Source organism: Corythoichthys intestinalis, chromosome 5 (genome assembly GCF_030265065.1).
Source record: "Corythoichthys intestinalis isolate RoL2023-P3 chromosome 5, ASM3026506v1, whole genome shotgun sequence".
Lineage (NCBI taxonomy): Eukaryota > Metazoa > Chordata > Actinopteri > Syngnathiformes > Syngnathidae > Corythoichthys > Corythoichthys intestinalis.
Window position 1 is genome coordinate 24,035,467 of NC_080399.1, and position 19,801 is coordinate 24,055,267.

The 19,801-nt window shown below is 39.4% G+C and overlaps 1 protein-coding gene across 1 annotated transcript in view; it reads right to left on the reverse strand.

Moving 5' to 3' along the window:
• Window positions 1-6,231: 6,231 nt before the first annotated feature.
• LOC130916098 (ras-specific guanine nucleotide-releasing factor 1) overlaps window positions 6,232-19,801 on the reverse strand; it is an 81,099-nt gene continuing 67,529 nt past the window's right edge. The window contains exons 19-27 of the mRNA XM_057836529.1: window positions 18,011-18,123; window positions 17,860-17,920; window positions 17,676-17,779; window positions 17,512-17,596; window positions 13,592-13,789; window positions 13,440-13,519; window positions 13,244-13,361; window positions 13,092-13,160; window positions 6,232-9,962 (exon numbers count right to left, since the gene is read on the reverse strand). Coding sequence (XP_057692512.1) covers window positions 9,870-9,962; window positions 13,092-13,160; window positions 13,244-13,361; window positions 13,440-13,519; window positions 13,592-13,789; window positions 17,512-17,596; window positions 17,676-17,779; window positions 17,860-17,920; window positions 18,011-18,123 — 921 coding nt within the window. The 3' untranslated portion in view covers window positions 6,232-9,869. The remainder of the gene's footprint in view (window positions 9,963-13,091; window positions 13,161-13,243; window positions 13,362-13,439; window positions 13,520-13,591; window positions 13,790-17,511; window positions 17,597-17,675; window positions 17,780-17,859; window positions 17,921-18,010; window positions 18,124-19,801) is intronic.

Here is a 19,801-nt window from a genome sequence, read left to right on the forward strand (position 1 = left end):
TGCTAACTTGATTTTCCAGTAATGACTATGCGGTGAATGAATCAGAAAATGAAAGGAAATAACTTTGTCACATATTTGTTAACGTGGAGCCTATCAAATGCTGCTCAAACAGACAAAAACACCACACAAATCTAGCGAGCATTGTTTAGAGTAGTACTTTTCTCAACAAACTCGTGACTGCCTATGACGACATACTATCAAATTTACAGTAATTTAAAACACGGGTAGCTACCAGGCAAGCAAAAGCTGAGCTGCGGTCGCGTGACGGCAATGAAGCGGGCAGAGAACTGTCACTATATGGAGGCTTCATGGCAGCGATATTTACCTCATATGTGCACAGAAAAAAATATTTAGTATGATCACCATAATACTGATTTGCAATGAAACTGTATATACATGTCAATTTTTCCCCGAGTGTTTTATTTTTTTTTTTTCGTGTCAGCGTGTCGGGTGTTGGTTGGTTTGACAAATTATGTCAATCCGTCCATCATGTGCTACTCAAGCGCCCAAAACAACGCACGCAGACACGGGAGATGTCGCAATATGTCTACATTTTTCTTAACAGACTAATGAGAGTAGAAAGGCGACATCGTAAAGAGCTAACAATTATTTCTCGTCAGCATTTGACGATCTGAGATGCGGGGACGACAGGGGAGCTGACCGGATTATTTTATTTATTAATACCAGTGCAAAAAAACAATATGATCACCATAATACTGATTTGCAATGAAACTGTATATACATGTAATTTTTTTCCGAGTGTTTTTTTTTTTTTTTCTTCGTGTCAGGTGTTGGTTGGTTTGACAAATTATGTCAATCCGTCCATCATGTGCTACTCAAGCGCCCAAAAACAAAGCACGCGGACACGGGAGATGTCGCAATAGGTCTACATTTTTCTTAACAGACTAATGAGAGTAGAAAGGCGACATCGTAAAGAGCAAACAATTATTTCTCGTCAGCATTTGACGATCTGAGATGCGGGGACGACAGGGGAGCTGACCGGATTATTTTATTTATTAATACCAGTGCAAAAATTCAACACGATCATCTTAATACTAAAAAACAAAAATACAACAGAGCGAGATGTAAATATGATGTGTTGGTCGTTCCATATTCAGAAATTAAACTTTCGATGTATTTTTATTTTCGTGACAGCAAACATGCTGTATATGTATGTGTGATCAAGAACCTGCTAAAGAAAGTCCGTGCGCCCCTGCTCCCCTCACAAAAGGAAAATGTTTAACCGTGTCCTAAATCGAAATGCAAGCACGAGCCATGACTTTGAGCCCATAGAACTAGGACAGACGACGCGGAAGTTCTCCCTCGCTTTTGCAGCAGCAGGAGGGAGACGAGGCTGTCTGTGAAAGCAGAATGATACCGCCTGTCACTCATTTCTGAAACTACGACGAGTGGTCAATGTGGAAGAGAGGGAGGGACCAAGCAATGTCACTTCCCGTTCAGTTATACTGCGAAGCGGTCTTTGGTGATTCGTTCGGCAACGTCACTTCCCGTTCAGTAACCGAACGATTCGTTTGGGCGGGGAGGGAGATGAGGGGGGCGAACGATTCGTTGAACGATTTGTTTGAACGAATCTTTTTACTGAACGAACCGGAATGGATTCGTTTGCTCAAGTGAACGACAAATCTCGTCACTAGTGTAGATGCCCAAAGTCAAGTCAGCGGCGTAACTAACCGACGACTATCTTGCAACAGAAAACGTAGTCTGCAGGGCTCGCTTGCAGCATGACTGGACGTAAAGTGAGTGATTTAATCCATTGAAATTATTTTTCTAATATTCTTAACTCGTTGAAATCCTGACGGATTAGCAAACTGTTTGGTTTATAAGACGCTGTATTAACGTGGCTATGATCAAGGCTGGATGTTGAAATTTTAGAAAGTAGGTAATTATTTTTTTAAATACGCAGTAAAATTAACGCATATCAGACGTTCATGGAAAAAACTAACAACAACAAAAAAAAAGCCACGCAATTTGAAAATTTGTTGAAACCTGAGTAAATGACTCTGTCCTTAAAATGGCCGACTAAGTATGATGTTCATCCCCATTGGCCTGCAGCGTATATAACACATCAAGCCTTATATGATATCTTTGCCCTCCACGACTTGTCTTGGGAGCCGTGCAATTTTGAATTCATAATTAAATTCAACAATATTAAATGGAAGAAGTTCACTGCATTATAATAAAATACATTTCTAATGCCGTGCTCTCCTTTTGTCAGGCATCTTCGACAAAATGCAGTCACATTAACTGGACTAACATATCAAAGACAATAGAATACTGTTTTAATTATATAGAAGATGGTCCATTTAATATACACATTATGATTTATCAGAGATTTTAAAGCAAGACTTCACTGAACTGATAAACAAAGTCGGAACTTTAAATACTGAGGTGTTTTTCAGTGGACCCATACCCGCGCCCAGGCTGGGGGATGAAAGTTTCAGCAGAGTGATGATGCTCAACAAATGGCTCAAAGCAACATGCGCTGGACAATCGATGTACTTCATTGACAATTTCAACATATTTTCAGGGCGCAGGCATCTCTTTAAGAACGATGGCCTTCACCTAAATAAGTCAGGAGTGCGGTTACTAAGCAGCAGCATGTTTTATCTCTTGAGGCACAGACAGTCTGCTTATCTCGAGGAAAGGAGGCAAGCTGTCCCAAAACATCGGATAAACATGGTGGCTGGGATGAGTGCTGAATCAGACAGTGTGCATGCAGAATCAATGTCTCCTCCAAAAATGGAGCCGATAGTCGCTGAAGGGGAAGTGACTAAGCCAGCCCTGCCAGGCTGTGACCAACCCTCCTCTGCTGAGGCTCCACTGCCTCAACGGAAGGAGACCCTGGTAGCAGGTGATCGACCCCCTTCAGACGAGACTCAAGAAGTGGCTCCATCAGCTCAACAGGAGGAGAACGACCCGACCGTGCAATCCTCTGCTGTCGAGGCCCCATCCAGCCCCAAATCCTCGCACTCCAAGACGCCACCACGCCGCCGACTCCAGGCTAAGGCCCCATCCAGCCCCAAATCCTCGCACTCCAAGACGCCACCACGCCGCCGACTCCAGGATAAGGCCCCATCCAGCCCCACATCCTCACACTCCAAGACGCCACCACGCCGCCGACTCCAGGATAAGGCCCCATCCAGCACCAAATCTTCACACTCCAAGACGCCACCATTCCGCCGACTCAGTCAGGCTAAGGCCTCATCAAGGCCTAAATCCCCACAGTCCCGGAAGCCACCCCGCCGACGACTTAGTTTGGATGAAATAATGAGTCAACCTGATCGGGACTCCATGGATCTAGATAGCAAGGTTAACCAGTCTCTTGATCTCCTCAAATTCATGTCTTCGCTTCCACCCTGTACCTGTCACACCCGACAGGTGCCAGGGGAAGATGGCAACAAACCAACCAGCCTCCCCTGGAATTCTCTCGGGGCAAAGCCAAAGCACTACAACTCTGGAACTACACGGTATTATCCTTCTATGGAGGAAGCCATGTTTGCGACACCAATATGATGTGCACCGGGTCCAGGCTGTGACAACATTACAAAGACTGTTCTGTCCCAGCAAAAGCCGGGGCCTTATGGAGTACAGTATGTATGCTCAACAATCCCAGTGGTGATAAACAACAAAAAAAGGGCTAGACTGGTGAGAAATAAAAAACGCTCAATCAACTCTGCCAACCTGTTAAGCATAGTAAGTCATTCCCAAAACTCACCAGTGAATCCAGTCTGGCATCTCCAATTGGCTCTGCTAAATATTAGATCTTTAGCTGGCAAATCTTTCTTAATTAATGATTTTATCAGCAAACATAACCTTGACATGTTGTTCCTAACAGAAACTTGGTTAGATCAAGATAAGAGTTCGACAGTTCTGATTGAGGCAACCCCCACAAACTTCAATTTCTTTAGTGCGCCAAGAACCCATAAGAAAGGAGGTGGGGTTGCCAGTCTGATCAGGGACAGTTTTCAATGCACGAATATTTCATGTGGTCAGTTTGATTCCTTTGAATATATTGTCATTCAGCTAAAAAGCCCTTGCAGAGCTGCCTTGGTAACAATTTACAGACCACCGAAGTATAACACAATGTTTTTTGATGAGCTTACCAAAATACTGTCTTCCGTCTGCATGGACTTTGATTGTGTTGTTTTAGTGGGTGACTTTAACATTCATGTTGATAATCCTGAAGAAGGATGTGCTAGAGAGCTTTTAAATATTTTGGATACATTTGGTTTATCTCAGCATGTGACAGTTCCAACACATAACAGAGGGCACATACTGGACTTAATAATATCCAAAGGTCTTAACATCTCTGAGGTCACAGTGAATGATGTTGCTCTGTCTGATCACTACTGCATTATGTTTAAAATGACCACCCCTGTCCATCCTCTGAAAAGGGAAACAGAGGTGATTAGGAAGCGTAACATAAGTGATAACACATGTGCGTTATTCACACAGGCCTATGCCTCACCATTAACCTCTACAATAGCTCCAGTGGAAGAACTTGTAAATAGTTTCAGTTCCAGTGTGATGACTGTAATGGACACTATTGCCCCGATTAAGACAAAAACTTTGTCAAGAAAGAAGAGGTCACCCTGGAGAAATGCCATACTAGCTATAAAACAAAAACAAGTTTGTAGACGAGCAGAGCGCAGATGGCGAAAAAACAAACTCCTAGTTTTTTATGATATCTACAAAGAGAGTCTTCGCAAATACAACCAGGAACTGAAAAATGCTAGACAATCATATTTTTCAGAGATCATTAGTAGAAACACCAACAATACTCGCACACTATTTTCTGTTGTTGACAAACTGACAAACCCACAAGCATCAATACCTCAGGAATTGGCATCTGAGGTGTCCTGTAATAATTTCGCAGCATTCTTTATACACAAAGTACTAAAGATTAGACAGGCTGTGTGCAACTCCGGATTAACAAATGTTACACTAAACACCTCCCAAAATGTCCCCCACATCAATCTTAGACAGTTTAGCCTCCTGGACTATGCCACTTTAACAGAAATTGTGTCGAAATTAAAGCCCACAACATGCTGCCTTGACATCCTTCCTTCAAACTTTTTCAAAACTGTTTTTCATTGCATAGCCCCAGACATACTTCAGATTATAAATACTTCCCTCCAAACAGGAGAGTTTCCTCAGACTTTAAAAACTGCAGTAATAAAACCTCTCCTAAAAAAACCTAATCTGGATGCCTCAACCATTAGTAATTACAGGCCAATATCAAATCTGACATTCCTGGGGAAAATTATCGAAAGGGTTGTGTTTGAACAGATCCAGACTTTTATGATGCAAAACAATCTTTTTAACTCATTTCAGTCTGGATTTCGGCCACAACACAGCACCGAGACCGTGCTTATCAAAGTCCTAAATGATATTCGTCGGAATACCGATGCAGGCAAATCATCTGTTCTGCTACTATTGGATCTCAGCGCCGCATTTGACACGGTTTATCACAACATACTACTCAGCAGATTGGAACAGTGGGTAGGGCTTACTGACACTATTCTTCAGTGGTTCACATCCTATTTACATGATAGAGATTTCTTTGTGTCAATTGGAAACTATCAGTCAGAACGAACCAAATTCACGTGTGGAGTCCCTCAAGGGTCAATTCTTGGACCACTCTTATTTAACATCTATATGCTTCCGTTAGCTCAGATAATGGAACAGTATGACATCTCCTATCACGCCTATGCAGATGACACACAACTGTACATTTCTGTGTCCCCACATGATTATAGTCCCTTAGTCTCCCTGAGTAAATGCATTCGTCAAATCAATGAATGGATGTGCCAGAATTTTCTCCAGTTAAATGTAGAGAAGAAAGAGGTGATCATTTTTGGGCCAAAAAAGGAAAGGTCAAAGATAAGAAGCCAACTTAGCACAATGTCACTAACAGCTACAAATCAAGTCAGAAACCTTGGCGTAATTATTGACTCAAACCTAAAATTTGATAGCCATCTAAAGTCCGTCACTAAATCCGCTTATTACCACCTAAAAAATATAACCAGAATTAAGGGGCTTCTGACTCAACAAGACATGGAAAAACTTATGCATGCATTCATTTTCAGCAGATTGGACTACTGCAACGGTATATTTACAGGTCTTGATAAAAAATCAGTCAGGAAGCTGCAGCTAGTACAGAATGCTGCAGCCAGAGTCCTCACAAATACAAGGAAGCTGGACCACATTACACCGGTTTTGAAATCGCTACACTGGCTTCCAGTGAGTCAAAGGATAGACTATAAAATACTACTGCTCGTCTACAAAACACTTAATGGCCTTGGACCAAAATACATGCTTGACTTGTTAGATTCCTATGAGACATCTAGACCCCTAAGGTCGTCTGGAACGGGTCTTCTGCATGTTCCAAGAACAAGAACCAAGCAGGGTGAGGCAGCATTTAGTTATTATGCTCCTCACCTCTGGAACAAGTTACCCGAACGTCTAAAGTATGCTCAAACTGTTAGCTCCTTTAAATCAGGGCTAAAAACGCTTTTGTTTGGCACTGCATATCCATAACTGTCTATATATTTCAACTTACCTGCCTTCTATTCCTCTTGTGCTTATCTCCATTGCTGATTTCAATGATTATTATTAGTAGTAGTTTTTGCTTTATTTTTATTTTTGTTTTATTTTTATTTATTTATTTTTATTCTGTGATTAAATGCGATCATTTGTCTTGGTTTTTACGTTGTGTTGATTTAAATGTGATTTTTATGGTCTTCATGTGATGTAAAGCACTTTGAATTGCCTTGTGTTGAATTGTGCTATATAAATAAATTTGCCTTGCCTTGCCTTGCCTTGCCTTAAAATAACACTCATCCACACTCCTTCCTTTACCGTGCAATGTACTGACATTTAATGTTTGTTTTTAATAGCACTGTTTGCTTGAACCAGTGAAACGTTTATGTTCTATTCTTCATAAAAAGGGAATTTATCCTGAACCATGCATTTTAAATAGGTTTGGATGAGCTACAAAAACACTTGAGACAAAATGCCCCTGAGACAAAATGGATTTATTAGCAAGAGGTAACTTGGAAACATAATGATTTGTTAAAATCCTCAACGTCATTGATTTTATATCTTTTTATATTTGTTTAATTTTCTTACAAAATGGGGGATTTCATTAAGGTGTGGAAACATGAGGGTTGAAAGATAATTTTCATACCACTGGGTATTGCTAACAGCAAAAATGTTTATTTGTTCATATACCTTGTAAGAGTATTGTATGTGCATGTGTAAGTGTCTACAGTACAAGTATATAGTATTATTTTGCCTGTGTTGCATGCCTGCCACGTGAGCTTGAAAAGTGTTCTGTACATACATAGTAAAAATACAAATATTCACAGAATAAGCACTACATTACTATAATTCCTGCTAACAGAAATGGTTATAGACAGGATTACCGTATAAATGCAAAACACTTGTTGATTTCTACTCTAAGGTCATGGTTTTAAGACCACACTGTTGTAGCATTTTCTATCGAAGCTTGCTATATGTCTAGATATCTGAAAGGATTACACCGTTCCACATTGAGAAATATGCAGGGCTAGCATGTACAAAATGTACAGCACGTGTCAGAGAAATGAATTAACAACAAGGTACAAAATACTTTCTCATGTTTATATAAAGAGCAGGTGACTCTCGTAGACTACTACAAAAATAGTGTTTGAATGCTGCAGGCAGAGGTCATTCACTTACGTTTCTATCATATTGTTAATAAACAGCAATGCATATAACAGAGTGATATACTGTCACGTTCCACAATCACTGGAACAGCAAGATTGACAGATTGTCTTTTAATTACAGAGGAGCAACAACCCTTTTACTCAACACAAGTATCGCTGAACACTTAGCATCTTTTTTAAAAAGTACTTTGGATAAAACTAAAATAAATAAACTCATTTTTAAACAAATGTGTTATACTGAACTGGTGTACTCTTTACAATCTACAAAACAAATCAAAAGAGATGTAACCTGTATTGTATGTGTGATGTCCGACATTACTATGCACAGTCAGGACAGGAGACGGAGAAAACCTACAGTGCTGCTCAAAAGTTTGTGAACCCCCTCAACATTTTGGAATTTTCTATTATTTCAAACTGATTTCCTAATCAATCAATTCAGTAGTTTTTTGTTTTGTTTTTTTAACAGTTGTGTTGTCGAGACTAAATTAAAAAGAGTTTTCATCAACTGATGTAGGTGCAAAATTGAACTGTTTGGTCACAACCAAAACCGCCATGTCTGGCGAAAAGTCAACACTGCATACCACCAAAAGAACCTTCTCCCAACAGTGAAGCATGGAGGTGGGAATGTCAAGATCTGGGCTTGCTTTTCATCCTCAGGACCTGGACAACTCCACATAGTCCAGGGAATCATGAATTCTGAGGAATATTGTCAAATCCTAGAACATAACCTGACGCCATCTGTTTTGAAGTTAAAGCTTGGCAGAAGGTGGATCATGCAACATGATAATGATCCAAAGCATTCCAGCAGTACAACCAAGGAATGGCTGAAAAAGAAGAAGATTCGTGTTCTGGACTGGCCCAGTCAAAGTCCTGACCTAAATCCCATTGAAATGCTGTGGCGGGACCTGAAGCGAGCAGTTCATGCCAGACGCCCATCAAACCTCTCTCAACTGACTGCGTTCTGCAAGGAAGAATGGGCAAAAATCCCCCAAAGTAGATGTGAGAGGCTGATTAGTCACTACAGAAACCGTTTGGTTGAGGTAATCTCTGCAAAAGGAGGCGCAATATCCTATTAACTGAAGGGGTTCACATACTTTTGCACACATGATATCTGAGTTTTTCTTAAATCAACCACTTTTGTTAAATAAAGAATGACAATATAACTATTTCTTTTGTTTCAGTCCATTATTTGGAATGTCAGTATTGTGGATTTGGGTATAACTTAACATTTAATAAGGTTATTTTAGTTTTTTTTACAAAAAATCTGACCATCGCTGTGGGGTTCACAAACTTTCGAGCAGCACTGTATATATACAAACAAAAAGACAAAAAAAGTTGGTAGCAATTTAAAAAATATTGATGAGCATCACTTTCCAACCGTGTTTATCTGCAGTTCCTGCCACAGACCAACTCTGATATACAGTATATAATTTAATATACTATTCTAAATGATCAACTCAACATGGTTATTATTCCACAAGGTAACAGTCTGTCATCACCAACTTTCTTCACCACCAAATTACAATTTTGTATGTGACCAAACCAGGCACAACAGCTTCTGCTTCTTTAATATGTCATTGTGACGTTGTCCTGGATGCTGTCAGTATAAAAATATTCTATGGTGCAAAACATTTATGAACATCTGTTGCGGAGCAGAAATGAAGAAATAAACCTTTTTTGTTTGGGGTTAGGAAGCATAGAGATTGTTCTTACCACCGAATGTTTTTCCCCTATTTTCCTTTGCTGGCACGCAAACTGTGTTCTCTGTGCTCTTTTACCTGATTCAATGCGCTTTTTACAATGCTACATTGGTTGCAGACAAACTAATACTTATGGATAAAACTGAAGTAAAGATAGCTGGCAAGTGTAAAGTGTACACAAAGCAAAATAATGTCATTGGTCACACTGATTTGAACATGACTAACCAAGGCGACCTCTGTTATTATGCTTCCAAAAAATCTTTGTAAACTCATTTAACAAAAGATTTAACGTATCTTCTGTTGTCAAACAACCTTAAACATCTACTGTACAGAAGAGGAAATATCTTATACAACAATGCAAAAGTGGATGTGTGTGTGAACTGATGTGTTGTATTAACAGAGAAGATAACATAGCATAGAGGTGCGCCCCTTATTCCTATCAGTTGGACACTTTCGGTTCAATTCTGAGGGAGGCTTCGTACATGCTTTCTTCATCCAGAACGCAGCTTCCATCCAGTAAATACTGGGCTACCTACGGCACAAACCAAAATTGTCCCAATTCAAAGACCATTAAAAGAAAAAGCAGAATCATTCTTTAACTCAAAATATGTTGGAAATTATTTGCAATTGATTGCATTCTGTTTGTATGTTTCAAGCTCAAATGTACAAAAAAAAAAAAAAACGCAAAGGACCCTTGTACATGAAAATTCACATTCAAAGATGGCACAAAACTGTTGAATAGTAGACCAACAACACAATTTAAGGCACTTAAAGATTCGACGCTGGGTGCTCCGTCCCTTCGAATCAAATTTTTCTGCTTCGAGTATTCGTTTAATTGGATTGCCGTTGTAATGGTTTGTTTTGAAAATAGTTTGCATATATTTTTATTGATTTGGATGGATACACTACCCTCTAGTGGCAACAGTGAATATGACATAACTTATTTAACATGGCTGAATCCAGCTCCTCCCTGTTAAAACCAACATAATGTAAGGTTTTGTTTGAGCTAATATGCTTTTTAATGCATTTGTAATTTAGTTTATAGGTATATTTAGCCGTTTTTGTGGTAATATGTGTTTGAACGATTTGTTAAGAGCATTGTAAAAACAAAAAAAAAACCTACCAAAAGCATTTTAAAGCATTTAAGCTAACAGGCTTTTGCTATGCAATTTAGCCAATTGTTCTTTTGTTTTACTTAGATCCTCATGTATTCATTTTTTCATTACTGTTTGAGGCTAAGATCAGGTATTTTAATTTATTTTTAAATGAAAGTGCAATTCTGCATAGTTGAAGAAATAATCAGGAATTTTATTTTGTATTTGCATTTAATGCTCTTTTGAAAGTGCAATCTTAGCAAGCCTTTGTTTTTCGTCTCCAAAAGTTTATTCTGCAACGCATGAAATGTTCCTAATCTGATTACTCGATTATTCAAATTAACTACTTAATAGATTAATCGACTGCTAAAATAATCAATAGCTGCAGCCCCAGCCTATTTAACCAACTGGTGGCAATTCTCTGCCATTATGAAGACGGCAAACAAAACCAAGGTGTCATCCATAACAACGACTACTTGTCGCATTTGCAACATTATTAACACTATTAATAGCACGGAATACGTTCAAGACATTGGAGGATTCTAGTAACTCTGTTAAGTGAATTTTGTCAAACTCTCGTAGAAAGGCACACTTTTTGTGGACTTTTGTTTAGGAATTGCTCAATAACTAGAAAGTTGCATTTAAATTTTGTAAATTTATTATCCATATTCAATTATATTTCATGAATCTGCATTTTAATACGAAGGCTTTATTAAATGCATCCCCGTGTACGCAGAGATGGGTAGGGTAGCCCAAAATTTTACTCAAGTAAGAGTAGCGTTACTTCAAAATGATATTATTCAAGTAAAAGCAAAAGTAGTCATCCAGAAATGTACTCAAGTACAAGTAAAAAAAGAGTTGGATGAAAGACTACTCAAGTAATAAGTAACATTGTGATTAATTGCTTAAGATTTTTTTGTTTTGTTTGTTTGTTTGTTTATAACAATGGTATTTTATTTTCTCAGCACAAAGATATCTATATTAACTGCAAATATTCTACTGTACTAAAACCTATTACCTAACAACATTAAGCCAAAGAAATACAACAACAAAAAAATCATTGAATTCCAGCGATAGAAAAAAAATCAACAGAAATGAAGAACTATTTGTCCAAAGAGCATGAGTGCCCTCTAGCGGAGAAAACATATTTCCTATTATGAAACTAAAAGGATCACATCTCCAAATGTCCGTGGTCAATCAGGGCCGAATAAAAACTAGGAGAGAGATTAAAATCTGCGCTCTCCAGTCATGTTGCTGGTGGCTCTCCATGTCAAATACTTCATTTTTTACGGTGCTTTGAAGTCACCATGTGATTGAACAGGCCGGCGTAATCATAGTTTTTATCGCGTCTTTACTGCTCGCCATCATGTTTGTTTTCTTGTCACCCCAAAATGCTCCTATAGTGTAGACCAGTGGTTTTCAAATATTTTACAGTAAATACCAACTCAAAGAATGCCAGAGTACCACCAGGGCCAACATTAAATGATGTTGGTGTAGTAGGCCAAAATGTTTTGAACAAAAGGCAGAGGTTTCTTTTTAAAAGCCATAGTTTGAGCAATTACACTTAGACTTTTTAGGGGGAAAAAAGTAAATGTACTCGAGGGTTTAGTTAAATGGTATTACACTTAGAATTTGTCCCTAAAAGTACTATTTAAAAAGAAACAGTTCCAACATTAAATGTGAATCTTGTAGTTTTAGTTGAATACAACTGAACTGTACATGAATAATGCACTGTAGTGGAATTTAAAAAAAAAAAAAAAAAAGGTACAGTGATCCCTCGCTACTTCGTGCTTCAAACTTTAAAAATAAATGAATACATACAGATGAGCTGTTTCGATCCAATCACATAGTCTCACTCTCCCTCCTGCTGCTTTTTTTTTTTTTTTGCCAGGCAGTGCACTAGACTTGCTTAATAAAGTTAACGATGATTGACAGACGTTAAAGGTTTGATCTTGCCAGAGATGCTTCAAACCAAAAACATCAAAGCGCCGCATGCATCAATCATCGTTTAACTTGTTAAACAGTTGCTGTGGCAACTCACTGTGTGTAAACGAGCAGCTTGAGCGGATTTGGGTGGACTCACTCAATGAAGCATTTAATAAAAACAAGCATTTTTCTACTTTATTCTTGTTTAAAAATAATTTGGTGGGACAGTAACATGTTCAAAACTTATCATAATTATTACCTTTGAAGTGCTTAATAACATTAAAATATATATCCTGTATATACAAAAAGTTTTTATTTTTATTATTATCATCATACTTTGGGGGAAAAAGTGAAAAAACATCTCTTGCATGTATTTCTATCCAATGCGAAATCTGAATAAATACATTGAACACACAGAAATAAATAAATAAAATGGGGGGAGGGGGGGCTACTTCACGGTTTTTCACTTATCGTGGCGGGTTCTGGTCCCCATGAACCACGAAAAACATTACATCACTGTAATTTGAACATTTAATTTAGTCTTTAATCTTTTAATCTTTAGTATACCATTACCTGTGTCCACTGGTGGCATTCATACCACTGTAGACAACAACAACAAAAAAATGAAGGTTTTATCTAACCTTTGGTTGAAGGTCAAGTTTGTATGCTGTTTGTTGAAACTGTCGGATTTCTCTGATGATGTGAGATATCTGAAAAGAAGTACGACCAAAATATTCAATGTTTACTCATTTTGAGAAAGCAGACACGTACTTAAGCTGCATAGGCATCTCACCATCCTCATTTTCGAAAAATTGACCAAATTGTCTTCAGTGTAGTTTGGTGTTCCCTCCTCGATGAAGGCCAGGTCTGTGAGGTACATGCCCAAATAGGGCACACATGGGGGATCACAGCTATAGAGAAAAAAAAACACACATTGTCCGCTTAGTGAAGACTGTTAAAAGCAACAATCAATCAAAAGACTGACTCACTTCTTCAGAGCCTCTCTTAGGTTTTTGAACCTCCCTTCCGAAGAGACCAGCTTCTGCAGCTTGTCAATCAGGGCTTTTGTCTGCAAGAACATCGCTTTATAATTTAACCAAAAACACCCACACGCAGTTCAGAGTATAGTGTTGTAACATACCTGCTTGGACACCTTAAGCCAGGTCTTTTTGAGACGGAAGACAGAACTTCGGTTGAGGGAGGATGTGATCTCAAGCACGGCGTTGTAGTTATGGAGACAGCGGCAGATGTCTGCCACAGCCACCCATTTCTCAATGACCGCCACGCGGGTGACCACGTCATCCGAGCGAAGGATCTCTGTAGCAATAAGGTTGCTTATCTAGCAGGAAAGAAAAAGAAAACGTTTGAAACATCCAATACTACCTTATCATAGACATCATCACTATTGACGTGTCACTTCGTCATTCTTTGCAGGACGCCTGATCGGGGGGGTCGAGCTTCATTTAGTGATAGCCGAAGACGGCACACGCTCATGTCAGATTTAAGCTTGGAATTAATTACGATTGGATTTAAATACGAAAGTTGTACCGCATACAAACAGGAAGGATTGTCTCAGGAGTTATTTGTTCGAGGATTCAAGGTAAATGGTATATTTTATGTACCATGCATGCGTGAATGAAGCATTTGCCTTTTCTTCTTTGTTTACACATGGAGGCGGCAAATTTTCGCAACTGACTAGCCTCATAGTTTACTTTTAACCAGGAATCGAGACTGTTTTACGTCCATATCTATGCAGAATTCGGGGATTTAAGCATTTATTCACAAGAATTTTCATCAGAAAAGCTCCTTTTACGCCAGGCGGCCGCTAGCCTCATTCACTAACATAGTAGCATGGTACTTCATCAATATACGGAAAATAAACCTTAACTGTACGGTTTCTTTGCTTTTAACCAAGAATCGAGACTGTTTTACGTCCATATCAATGAAGGATTCGGGGATTTAAGCATTTATTCGCAAGAACTTTCACCAGAAGAGCTCCTTTTACGCCAGGCGACCGCTAGCCTCCTTCGCTACCAGTATATAGTGTATGATGATAATAAAGGGATATTCTATTTTATAATAAGTTGTGATTGTATATATAGTTTATTAATTATCTATTTACATACTGATGTTCAATTGAGTGATTTATTAGCTGTTGAAAACTTGCAGTAAATTAAAAAAAAAAAAAAAGTTGCTATTTTGGTCATAAACTTGATATTAAACTATGATATGTTAAATATTGCTATTGAGCCTGAAAATATAGGTGATTATCTCTGCATTTGGTGATTTTTGTGCATCTAGTGTAAAATCTGAGACATTTATAGCCATTTTAAATTGTGTTATACTTATATAGAAAATAATTAATCGGGATTTTATAAGACAACAACTTTGAATTTTTTGATGCCGCTGCTCATTGGAGACTCATATATGGCTAAGGTAGGTGCCTGTTTTGGTTTTAGGTCGGTGGAAGCTTTGGTTTTGTAAATATTTGAATTTGAAGTTTTTGAAAATAGGCCCCCTACGAATCGGCCCCGTTTCCCGTGTCATGCCAATAGGTTATGAAGTCTATGACATTATATAATACTTGGCTCTCCTTCTACAAACATTCAAATACATTAGTCTAGTTGGCCACAATGTTCCGAAAACAACTTCAAAATGAACTATGACCACTCGGCTCACTCTCTGAACCTCGCATCACCCCAGAGACGTGAAAACAACAACCGAGGAGCGTGTATGCCCTCTACTGGCTAACTTGGATAATGTATAGTAATCAGCTCACTAGCTGCCATTGACGATGATAGACGGTCCAATCTATTTTCATCCTTCTGTCATGAATTTGAATTAGTTTGTCACTACTGGGAGGGCGGCATTCGTTATTTCACTGTCAGCCCTCCCAATTCAAATTGATTGGACATCTATCGCTGCCAGAGGCAAACAAATCAGACCACAGAAAAAAGTTGCTTGAACAATTAATATAGTCAATTATTCCGGAGCAAGCAGGCTTCACACCTGGGAAGTCATGCACAGGCCACTTGCTGAATCTAACCACTTTTCATCGAGGGTGGTTTTGAGATGAAGAAAATCACAGGTGCTGCATTTGTTGATCCTTCTGCAGCGTATGACACAGTCAACCACCGTATACTAACCAGGAAACTGCATGAGATGACGTCAGATGTTAGGCTCACCCAGCGGATCTGCAATATGCTATCAAATCCCAGACTTTTTGTAGACCTCAATGGTAGTCGGAGTAGATGGAGGACACAGAAGAACGGACTCCCTCAAGGTAGTGTGCTCACCCCCTGTTGTTCAACATCTACACTAATGATCAATCTACCCAACCAGGCACAAGACGTTTCCTATATACTCATGATTTGTGTATTGCTTCCCAGAAGAGTACCTTTGAAGCAGTTGAAGTCTCTCTTTCAAATGCACTGGACCTGCTCATCCCTTACTATTCCATCAACCACCTAAAAGCCAACCCAGACAAAACCCAAATTAGCTCGTTTCTTTTTAAAAACAGGGAAGCCGATCGCAAGCTACAGATCAGCTGGTACGGGAGAAGGCTGCAGAACATCTCAAAGCTAGTCTACCTCGGGGTGACACTAACAGGTCTCTCACCTACAAGGAACACATCACAAAGACCAAAGCCAAAATGGCATCAAGGAACAGCATTCTCAGGATGCTTACCAACACAAAGCGGGGTGCTGATGCCAAGACAGTACGTACAGCAGCGTTGTCTTTATGCTTCTCTGCAGAGGAGTACACATCACCTGTCTGATGGAGATCAGCACATGCCACCACGGTTGATGCAAGACTTAACTCGGCTTCCCGTGCTGTCACTGGCTGCTTGAAGCCTAAAAAGGTTGATGACCTATACCTACTTAATGGGATTGCTCCACCAAGCATCCGGAGGACAGTTGCATCCCAGAAGGAAAAGCTGAGACTAGAAACTGACACCCGCCACCAACTCTACAATCATGAGCCAACAGTAAAAAGTAAAGTCAAGGCACAGCTTCCTGCACTCTGTAAAGGCTCTGGACAGAAATCCGGATAAGCAGCGTGTTGCTCTGTGGACAGAACATCTTACCCAAGACCCACACACAGTGTCTTCTACCAGGCTACGCGAATCTCTTCTATCTGGTGCTAGTGAAACATGGCCACTCTGGTCTTGCTGTAACCGATTGAGAACTGCTGTCGGCCGATGCAAAGCAAACCTGACAAAGTGGGGGTTTAATGAGAATGGCGGCATCTCTTGTCTGTGTGGAGAGGATCAGACCATGCAACATCTCCTTGTCTGCCCACTCCTCCCGACATCTTGCACCCAAGAGGACCTAGTTGACCTAACCCCGAGTGCCAGAAAATGCATCAAACAATGGACTGGAATCATCTGATGATGCATTGTGACTCGAGAAGAAGAAGAAGAAGAATGTTCTGCATACCATTAGAGGGTGCCCGCTTAACACACTTTGAGAACCACTAGTCTAGAATGTCATCGTCGTCGTTGTCTCTCGCTTATCTGAATCTGGGTCAGGGGGGGCAGCAGCCTCAGCAAAGAGCCCCAGACAGCCCTTTCCCCAGCCACTTCCACCAGCTCGTCTAGGAGAATCCCAAGGGGTTCCCAGGCCAGCCGAGAGATATAATCTCTCCAGCGTGTCGTGGGACAGCCCCTTGGTCTCCTCCCAGTTCGACCTGCCTGAAACACCTCCCGAGGGAGGCATCCAGGGGGCATCCTACCCAGATGTCCAAAACACCTAGAGCAGCGGCTCTACTCCAAGTCCCTCCCAGATGACCGAGTTCCTCACCCTATCTCTAAGGTGGAGCCCGGCCACTGTGCTAAGGAAACTCATTTCAGTCCGCGATCTTGTTCTTTCAGTCATTACCTAAAGTTCATGGCTATAGGTGAGTGTAAGAAGGTAGATTGACCGGTAAATTAAGAGCTTTGCCTTCCGGCTCAGCTCCCTCTTCACCACGACAGACTGGTTAAGCGCCTGCAACACTGTGGACACTCGCCCCAATCCGCCTAGTCTAGAATGTTTTCGACATAACTGGGATGTGACATACATCGTTGAAGTGCTTGGTGGTCCTCATAATGTAGGGCGTTTTCTCATTCTTGTCGTTCTTCATCCAGCCTTGACCAAAGAATTCCCTATGAAGGTGAGGTACATTACTTTCGAGAAAATGTTTACTTTTTTTAAATAATAGATTTAAAAGGGAGTTAAACTCACTCGTACGGGATGACCTTAAAGACCAAATGGTCCAGTAGAGTGAGCTGCTCTGCAACCTCCAATGCCGAGTGGTTCTCAAAGGGGTCAGCCTTGCCTGACCCTACCTGGAAGTGTAAAATATTTCACCCATACATTTATAAATGAATAAATACAAAATCTACAAACATTAGCAGACTTCACTCACCAGTTGTGTAACGTCTTCGAGAGCAATCTGATTGTCCCCGTGATCATCCTGAGTTAGAGTTCTGACAGCGGAGAACATAAAGGATTAGTCTAAAACGGCAAATATGTAACTATAAAAAAATTAATATTAATGTGAGAATGAAATAACGTACCTGATGATATTAGCAGCTGCTTTTCTCTCTTGAGTTAGTAGCTCAGGATCATGCATGACTTCCTCCAGGAAAGCGATAACCTTTGTTTTTAATTCATTGTTACTCTCAAAATCCTGGAAGGACAGTGACATATAAATGTAGGATTAATACTTGGTAATTTAATGAGCATTTATTATTGGATATTAAACACTTTTTATGGTTGTTTATAGTACCAGTTGCTTAAGTTTCTATATTTTAATCGATATCCATCTTGAAATGCTTACTAATTCCGACATTATGATTCATGACCTGAAGTACTTTTGTATTGAATACTACAATAATGTTTAGGTTCAGTAATTTTAAAGCTGTTCAGTTCTATTCATTGTTCAATGAACAGTATCCCTTAATTTTGTACAGTAATTTTTTCAAGAAGCCGGTAAAGTCCTGCTATTTCTAACCTTCGACTAGGCCTGCACAATATATCGTTTGAACATCGCCATTGCAATGTTTGCATGCGCAATAGTCCTATCGCAGGATGTGCAATTTTTTTGTTTTGTTTTGTTAGTTTGTTTGTTTGTTTTTCGCTTCATAAAAGCAGCAAGTATGCAGAGACATGGCTTCCAGAATCCCTTTTATCAGAGCTGGGTAGAGTAGCCAAAAATTGTACTAAAGTAAGAGTAGCATTACTTCAAAATAATATTACAGTACTCAAGTAAAGGTAGTCATCATCCAAAAAATGTACTCAAGTACAAGTCAAAAAGTACTGTACAGGTGAAAAGAATACTCAAGTAATGAGTAACATTGTGAGTAACTGCTTACGATGTTTGATTTATTATTATGATTTTTTTTTTAAAGATGGTATTTTTTTTCTCAGCACATACAGTAAATACTTATTTTTTTACGGTGCTTTAAAGATGATGTGATTGAACAGGCTGCCATGATAGAAGAACGGCAAGCTTGAATCTCATTGATATATTTGAGTCATGTGATTATTGTTGCAACATCTCATCGGTGAAACTGATGGAGCTACTGTTGGCATCGCTGACAAAAAAATAAAGTCAATATGTAGGATAAAAAGAAAAAAACGACTCTTGTGTAGCCCGAGTAAATTTTTTCTCTTTCAAAACTTAACCCCCTTAGACTGGAATAAACAGTAATATATGAATACATTGTGGTCATGATGAGTCAACCAAAGTATCTTTCCAAATTCTTCCAGTTTTAATATATCAATATATCGCAAACCCCCCTAGTCGCAATGTCAGTTTTTTCCAATATCATTCAGCACTACCTTTTACTGCCAATTTCTACTTTAACTGATTTTTTTTCATTCGGCTCAGAATGTAATATATTATTTCCAATGACTACAACAATATTTACAATTAGAATAAAACTGTCAGACTTGGTGCTACCAGTAAACAATCACATTTGCTGTTTTTATGCTTCTGGTACTGATTTGACAGGCCAAACGCTCGTTGCGCTTTGTGCTTGTACAGGCATGCACGAGTTTAACACAGGCTACAATTTCAATTTCGGCTGGAGGGTGACAGTCGCAAATAAAATTGTGACAAACTCCATATTTTATATATACTGTATAATATATATGGTGGAAAACACAGACAAGGCTGAAAAAGCAGTTTCTGCTCTTGCACTCCACTTTAAAAGAAACTGCTGTGTTTTAACCCAAAACAACTGTTGTGTTTGATAGAACAATATGTCTATATGCTGCCATAGCAGATTCGTGGTGCATTAAGCCCCCGAACTATTTTTAATTTGTCCGTTTTAACCTGGAAGCCCCCGTTTACGGACGTTGCG